This window comes from Poecilia latipinna, unplaced genomic scaffold (assembly GCF_001443285.1).
Source record: "Poecilia latipinna isolate Pla-1442-1.1 unplaced genomic scaffold, P_latipinna-1.0 Scaffold1778, whole genome shotgun sequence".
In the NCBI taxonomy this organism is placed as follows: Eukaryota; Metazoa; Chordata; class Actinopteri; order Cyprinodontiformes; family Poeciliidae; genus Poecilia; species Poecilia latipinna.
This window is the reverse complement of record NW_015114394.1, coordinates 30,653-39,539: the sequence shown is the minus strand read 5'-3', so window position 1 is coordinate 39,539 and position 8,887 is coordinate 30,653. Positions and strand designations below refer to the sequence as shown.

Sequence of the window (8,887 nt, the reverse complement as noted above, 5' to 3'; positions counted from 1 at the left end):
ATATATATATATATATATATATATATATATATATATATATATATATATATATATATATATATATATATATATATATATATATATACACACATACATAAGAGAGATAATATAGTGTTACGATAATAAATAATATCTATCTATAATATCTATTTGACTGTATCATTTTAATCGTTGGTGTAAATTGTTTTAAATGTGCTATACAAACAAATTTGACATTAAAATTTTCTATTTGCCTTGCTTTAAAAAAAAACAGTTTCTCCTTTTTTATTTTCATGTGTATTTACTAGCCAACCTCCTTCACATTGTATAGTTGGTGTTTTTTTTTTTTTATTTTATTTAAAATTGTCTCAAAACCAAGTCCTTTTTATTTTGATCTTTCCATTTATTTATGTTTTAATCCTTAATCTGACGTTTTGCCATCTTGTCGTGCAGAAGCCCAGAAACTGCCTTATTATTCTTCCTACGGCCGTACTCGGCTGGCCATCCATGCTCTGTGCACCAGCCACTACCTGGACCTCGTGATCACCTTCATCATCTGCATTAACGTCATCACCATGTCCCTGGAGCACTATAGCCAACCACAGGTGAACACACCTCTTGGTTCAGAGGGATTTTGTGGATTCTTTAGGGCGTCAGGACATCTGGTGATGATTGGCTGTTGGATCTCTTGCAAACGCCTGCTGCAGATTTCTGCCTGCTGTTTGTTTTTGATTATTTTTAGTTATCTCAATAGAGTTTTCTGCTCTTCCATACCAAACGACTGTGATGTAAGTGCACTATGCATAAATCCATAAGAGATTTTCACTGTACAGTAATTAGAACATTTTCAAGCTGCAATACCAATATTGCAGTTTTGAGTATCGGTCCATACCGATACTGACAGAATACCATACCAGCAGGAATAATACAGATTTTGATTATTTATGGGGAATGTTAGAAGACATCTGATCAGGTGATATTACTCAGAGAACAATAGTCAACAACAGTAGGTATGAGAACAACCGACCCATGTATTATTATCCAGTGGGTTTGCATGCAGGTTACAACTCCTGCTGGACAGAAATGCTGGAGAGGACTAAATGCTGGAGAGGACTAAATGCTGGAGAGGACTGCTTCTGCTGGCGTTCTTATATCACAGATTTTAGACAGATTTTATAATCCGATACTCTTTTTTTTTTGGCTAATATCCAACCGATATCCAATATCAATATCGGATCAGGGCGATACTTATAGTAATCTTGAACAAATACACCAAAATTTCATAGTCCTACATAGAATCATGAAATTAATTTTACTTAAAACAAAAAAAATCATATTTCTTCCGAAATGTTGAAACATATTGATTATTACAGTAGTACTAGTAGTAGACCTGGAGTATTCATGGAGGTTAGAGCACAAAACTCCCTGAAATCTGAAAATACTTATAACTATATTAATAGCTTGAACTAAAAAATTTACATATGCATAGATTTTAATATTCATTAATAAACACGGACAGTGGAGACCGTCCGCGTTTATTACCACAGTAGCTAACATCCAAGATTACCTTCATATCTGTCCTTAGGCGTACAGCCAATCAGCACCAAGGAAAGCAAAAGGTGCTTCTGGATTGGCTGCTTTGTAAATCCCAGCCAATAGCGTGCCAAGCAGCAATGCACATTTGTATTTTTAGCTTCTGGAGCTGCATTTTACTTTCAAATCCACTAAAATAATCAACTAATATGCAAATAGACTCCATAGGAAAATCATCAAGTATGTGAATTCACATCTGCTGAACTACAAAGAGGCAGCGGTCCTCTGTATGGCTTTTCTATTAGTTTACATGATGACTTGCAAGGAGTTTATTATAAAGCTTCATGTTCTGAAGTTGTTTGTAGGATATGATAGAAATTACCGAAGCTTCCTTAGCTTCTGCTTCTCTCCATCTACATGAAAATTAGATTTAATCATCATGTGTTTTCAATACCTCATTAATTGCAGAGCAGTAGCTAAAACAAAACAAAAAACAAATGCTGCGTATTTCCTCTCCAGAGTCGCATATAATTTACTTGTCTGTCTCAATTAAACTCGCCTCTATTAAGAGAGATTTTGTTGGCGAGATCATTTGCTCATTCTGTCAAAACACACTCACTGAGCAACACTCCTCATAACCAGTTGAGATTATGTTTTCCTGAGTTCTCAAGTTAAAACGATAAATAAATGAGCAGCAGAATCAAATGAAACGAACAAAGAAAAAAAAGTCCAGACAGAAGACATATTAAAGTTTGCATTCCTGATGCCGTTTCTGTTTCACGCTTTTATTTTTTTCTCTTTGAACTTTTCTGCTGTCAGTCGCTTGAGACCGCCCTGAAGTATTGCAACTACTTCTTCACCTCCACCTTTGTCATCGAGGCGTCTCTCAAGCTAGTGGCATTCGGCTTCCGCCGCTTCTTCAAGGACAGGTAGACCTCCGGCTTTCTAACAGATGCCTGCTTCCTCATTTCGACTTTATCGTACATTAATGTGCTTTTTTTAATGGCTTTCTGCTTCTATATATTTTAATACTGGACAATGACAGTGCAGCCTAGTTTATTTTTTGCTTGTTTTGTTTTGTTTTTGTTTTTTACCACTGGCAGATTTAACTGTAAAGTAATTTTCAAATTTTACTAGCATGTTGAATGTTTTCACAGTTCTCAGCCAGTAGCCAAAAATTATACTTAAGTAAGAGTAACACTACTTCAACGTGTTTCTACTCAAGTAAAAAGTATCCACCCAAGAAATTACTTAAGTAAGAGTAAAAAAGTATTTGGTAAAAAAAGTCTACTGAAGTACTGAGTAATATTTAAAAATTATGTCATCAGATGAACCAAAATATAAAGTTAAGTGGAAATTTTAGTATTTTAAGAACCAAAATGACAACAATCTTTGTACGTAACAGAAAAATAAAAAAAGCAGCTAAAAGAATATTTTTCGAAATCAGTTTCTTTCAATAAAAACTCATGAAACTTTAACAAAAACTGCAGGTGTGTGTCTGAGTCTGGTGAAGTTTTGGTTAAAACATGTTTGTTGTTCATTCAGTGGGTAGAGAATCCAGAAATTTTACTCAAGTAAGAGTAGAGATACTTCAAAATAACATTACTCAAAGTATAGCGTAGTAAAAACACTCCTAAAAGTACATTTTTTCAAAAATGTTACTCAAGTAAATGTAACTAGTGAGTACCCAACGCTGTGGATGAATTCCTGAAAGCATCATTGATGTGATCATAGACTGCTGGGCAGCTTCTTAATCATTAAGAAGCTAAGACTTAATGTGTTGATTTTTGTGTCTTTTTGTCTCGTTATGAAAAGCCTGAACCCAAAGTTTCATTTCTCATCTGTCCACTTCCAGCAGCAGAAAAGCCCCAAAGTTACGACGCTGCCAGCCTTTACAGTTGGAATAATATTCTTGGGCTTGTGCAAGCTTCTCCGTTTCTCCTCCAAATGTACAAAAGGTCATTAGGAAATATTTCCCAGATCTGAGATCTTTGTCCCCAAGAGGATTTGTCAGTTGTAATCTGGCTCCATATCCTTACATGATGGACCAAATGCTATTTTATATTTTATATTTTTTAGGTAGCAAATATTACGGATTCAGTTTATCGGTAACGTTTTTTCTTTAAATACTGCTCCCATCTGCACACTGGTTTGTTTGCAAATATCACTCAGAAATTGGCAACTTTTATGCACAATTGAAACCACTGAATAAAAAAATCTTGTGCCAAAGTTTGACCCAACTCATACAATTTAAAACATACTGACCCCATGTATATAAGCTTTTGAATTTGAGGAAAATTAAACACACACGCACACACACATTTCAATTAGCTATTAGCATCTTCATTCCATTATTGTTATTAATATTAATGACAGCGCCAGCCTTTCAAGTTATGGCCAAATGGTAGTAATTCATCTGCCGGGTTAGAAAGTCAAGCAAATTGCGCACAGAGTTCATACAAAGCATTAATATTCATTGCAAAATTAGTATAATTTAAGCATTTTGTATGTGAATTCCTAAATTTCAGCACTACACACTAATTAGGCAAATCTCTGCTCCTTTTTTTGTCTGATTAATGTCTAATTTAACATCTCGGATATTAGAGATTTTGTTGTGTGTGTGTGTGTGCAGGTGGAATCAGCTGGACTTGGCTATCGTTCTGCTGTCGGTGATGGGCATCACTCTGGAGGAGATCGAGATCAACGCCTCCCTTCCCATCAACCCCACCATCATCAGGATCATGAGAGTGCTCCGGATAGCGCGAGGTAATTCCCTGAACAGACAACAAAACAAAGCGCAGAGACAACAAACGCTTCATACCTCAAGCAGCTGCATCACTTGTTTTGCTGCCTCTGTTGCTGCTAAATAAAGCTGATTGATTAGTGGTTTTAAATGTCTCCCGTTTGGCACTTTGCTTCCTCATATTTAGAGGAAATTAAAGCAGACCCCCGTCGGGGCTTACAGTGTATTTTAACTTCACACTGAAGAGGATGAAGTCTAATTACATCAATCTTGTATAATCCTCACCCGTTTATGTTCACCCTTTGCCCTCCGCTGGGTTGCTGAGGGACTGCTGAGAGGACCCGCGGGTAATATGCTAATTGCTTTGCAACAGCTAGCTGTAATTTGGAAGCAAGAGGGGCATTTGACCGTGCCAGGACTACAAGTGACTTTCAGCCTTTTTTTTTTTTTTTTAATGCTCTTGTTATACTTGCCACATTGTCTGGGCTCTGGAAAAACCTTCCTTGACTTCTGAAAACCACACAGAAAATATTTAAAGTTGATGTTATCTTCTGTATTATGACTAAACTATTATTCTGTCATGTGCCACCTTTTTGTGTTTCTGTCTGTTTATAGAATGTTACACATTTTGTTGAAGGGAATGTAAATGTGATTGACTAATACAGTTTGAAAATGCACTCTGCAATGTTAAAAATCTATAAGAACTATTAGAAATTGATACCTAGGTGCCTTTTGAACTTTACGGACGTATTCATGCCAGCCCGGTGATTTCTGCTTTAATCTAATTCTAGTTTGTTTGCTTGGAAAGTCTAGTTTGTTAGCGCAATCAAACTTCAATGCAGACAAGAAAATTGAACTCTCGTCGGTTAAGATGAACTCCTGTGCATTTCGAATCCATATGTGACCAGAGATCGCTCCAAAAGCAGGAAGCGGACCATAGCACAAGGTATTCTGGGTAAATACAATCAAAACAAATGTGCTAGAATAGCACTAGTGGGAGAAATGTCTTTTGACAACAGTAAAATCCTTCAACCGCTGAAATGTGATGCCACTCCACTTTTGTCTACATTTTGTGAAGGAGACAGATGCGCTCATGTCCTCTTCAGAGGTTTCCATGATGTTTTCTTCAGTGATTCTTGATGCAGCGCCACCACAGGCCAGGAGGGGAACAGGTTGCTCATAGGGCTCAGTTCGTTGGATGCATTGCGATGTGAAAGCAAACCACAGCAGCTGAAAATGCAACAAAAAGTATTACGCTAACAAAAAACCCTATTCTGCAAAATATTTTTTCTTTCTGTGCATTGTTATTAATTCTGGCATTATTGTTCCATGTAGTTTTTGCTATGGTGATTCAGCTATTTTTTTCTATCTCTGGACTCATCAAACATCACAATCATCTCAAACAGTTTTGTCTTATGTAAGCAGAGCACAGCTGACTAAAGCTCCCATATTTCCGGCCGTCGAGCACACAGCCAAACAAACACACAGCCTTGACATTATAGCTCTGCCAAGCCCAACCGCCCCTGCCAGGGACCCAAGACTAATATTGAAGTCATCATTTACAGACCTAATATTGAAATCCTCTGCAGCAAGCCGTTCACACAGACTCCACCAATCTGAGAGCAAACACAAAGCTTCAGATTTGGAATCCCTTCTCTGGGACAGAGCCAGGGATGTTTGGATTTTAGGATCTGAGCTGCTTACATTAAGGTCTTACATGGACTGGCAGCGGCATTTTTGATCCGATCGCCACAATACGAGCCAAGAAAGGAGAGGAGCAACCAGATATTTTATGTAAACATAAATGTGATGATACCTTTGTAGTTTGCATTTTGGAAAATGTCTTTGAATGTCGACAGGTCTGCCATTGACCTGGATTTCTCCAAAAGAATTTCTACCGGGCCAATTCACACTAACAGCCACTTCGTTCGGCTCACCACTTCTCTCTTCGCAGTGGAGGACGGTTGTTTACAACGCAGGCTATATCCGCTAAGCTTCCGAGCGTCAAACTAGCATAACACCGACATGTCCAAACTTTAGTGATTGGGTCAAATTTAACAGAGTCCATGCCGCCAGGAAGCAATCGTTTCTCAACGTTGGAGGGTCCAACTATATTATGCTATATATTATGCTATACAGCGGCTATTTAATGGATATAAAGTGCTACCGTGTATATCTATTATTTTTGTTTGTTAGTTCCAACGAGTAGCATGAACTTTTTTGTAAAAGTAAAGTATTTTAGAATACTGCACTTCATGACTACAGTCTTTGTAAAAAGATATTCAGTGCATATAAAAAAAATCTGTCTTTATGTTCGCATTACAATCATAAAACAATTTCCATTTCTATAAAAACTTTAGCAATAGAATATATTTGTAAACACGCATCCATATTCCTGCTATCTGTGGAGCAGTACGCATCTCCAGTGAGGCTCGTGTGGATTTCTCTCCGGCAGCGTCCGTGTTCCTTCAGAAATTGGACGCCTGGGAACAGTGCAGGGTCTCCTGCGTGAAACACATTCCCCCTCTATTGATCATTTCTCTCGCTCTCTCTCGTGTTGTCTGTCTGTCTCTAATGTATCTTGATTACTCATCTCTATTTGAGGCAGGACTTTTTTTTTCTAGTTTTCTGTTTCACCATTTTTTTCTTCTTTCGATACCTGAACTGCATTGCCTTTCGACCTTCTCTGTGGCGTTTGCAAAATCTACTAAAATTGGATGGTTTGTCCTGTGGCCAAACTTCTCTTATCGTCTGCTATCTCTTCCCAGTGCTGAAATTACTGAAAATGGCAACCGGCATGAGGGCCCTGCTGGACACAGTGGTCCAGGCTCTTCCTCAGGTAAGTCTCATCACGCACACACACACACACACACACACACCTCTCGCAGTATCTTCCCTTAGCTTATTGTGAGGACACCTAGGAGCTAATTAACATTTGCTAAATGATAAACGACCAGAAACTGTGACTGGTCCCAGAGAATTACTGACTTTCAGGAAGTCAGGTTATGGCAAAGTTCTTCTCCCTAATGCCATGAAAATCTGTCTCAGGCCTTTTTATCTGAATTTTTGGGAAATAAAGGAACTCGAGTCACACAAAGTTAAGGGTTTTTATTCCCACAGCTATTAATAAGACAAGAGCAGCTGAAGATTTTGTGCTCCTTCAGTACACAAAGACTCGGCACTCAAGCATTTCCTTCATTTTCATGTGCTGTTAAGTATGAAAGTATGTGGACAATGGCTGGATTTTAGTCCTGTTGGCTTCACTGAGACGTGTAAGGTTAGAACTTTATTGAACATTGGTTTCCAGTGCTGACTTTCAGCTCCAACAAAGGGGTGTTCACATAAAATATGAAGAAAGGTGGAAGAGTCACAGAACCACAGCTGGCGAGAGCATAAACATACCTGCTTAAAGGGGCGGTGTTATGCTAAATTGACCTTTACATCATTGTCGTTGTCTTGAAAATGCAGAGCAGCTCTCCCAGCTCCTTTAGACTAGCCAGCAGCAATTAGCAAACACTGTGCATCTACTGAACTCATTATACGAGCTACTATTCTGAGCAACACTGGCAAAAACGGTGCTAAAGGGTTAACAGAGGAGCTATGTTGTGAATGTGTTGGAAAGAGCAGGACTTTCTTAAAGAGACAGAGGCCTAATTTCAGTGCCTTAAATTACAAAGTCAAATTTCTTTGAAGTCATATCTGATTTAAATACAACATTTTTATAGTTCCTTGTTTGTGCTATAAAGTGAATCTGTGTGGCTGAAAACACATAACGCTGCCCCTTTAAGTAGGTTATCTAAAAAAAAATCTTAAACCTTTTTCAACAGATCTTCCTTTTTTATTTATTTGAATCATTTAATCTTTTTCATTTGCATTAATCCTTCACACCATCTGTGTTCTCTGCTGTCTCCAGGGCGTTTCTGTGTGTATCGGGAAAACCTTCATTCCGTTTCCAAATCATTATCAATTTATGAAGCGCTCTTAGCACAACAGATTAAGTAATAACAGAGTGAGGATCTCAGTCTTAATTTACATCTAATGGTGAGAAAGCACCCAGGTTTCAGCTGTATGTGTTTATCAAGTATCTTCAAATTTAACAGTGTGTATAGAGTCATACATGAAAAGGTGGATGGTGTGTGTGAGGACCTTCCTCCTGAATGGAGACTCAGACGTCTAACTCCTGGTTTCTCCCTGATTATAAGTCAGTGTTTTTGGGGAATGGATCTGAATATTTGGCTGATTGAAGAAAAAACAAATGTACATGATGTATATTTTAGAAATTCCAAGTTCTTCCCAAATTTTTCAACGACCTAGAAATGTTTGTATAAATTATGTAAGTATCTCTCAAAAGATAATCAATGTAAACTCGGCAGGTTTGGAACCCCTAAACGTTCATAACGCAACATGAAACATGTTGGTACAGAGTTTATTTTAAACCTATATTTTCTATTATCTGCACATAACAGATGTTGCAATTTTATATCAGATTGGTAAATGTCAATATGTGACACTATGCTATTCCACTTTACAATCGAACAAAATGACAGATATCAAGAGTTTTGATTATTAGTAGAAAATAAGTGACTCATAGTTATTCCCTGCCTTTCAAACTGGCACTACTGTTTATATATA

The 8,887-nt window shown here is 37.5% G+C and overlaps 1 protein-coding gene across 1 annotated transcript in view; it reads left to right on the top strand.

The window, feature by feature from the left end:
- Positions 1–8,887, top strand: part of LOC106965183 (voltage-dependent T-type calcium channel subunit alpha-1I) — a 105,436-nt gene that overhangs the window by 78,581 nt on the left and 17,968 nt on the right. The window contains exons 23-26 of the mRNA XM_015061112.1: positions 433–584; positions 2,332–2,441; positions 4,145–4,278; positions 7,024–7,094. Of these exons, the coding sequence (XP_014916598.1) occupies positions 433–584; positions 2,332–2,441; positions 4,145–4,278; positions 7,024–7,094 (467 nt within the window). The remainder of the gene's footprint in view (positions 1–432; positions 585–2,331; positions 2,442–4,144; positions 4,279–7,023; positions 7,095–8,887) is intronic.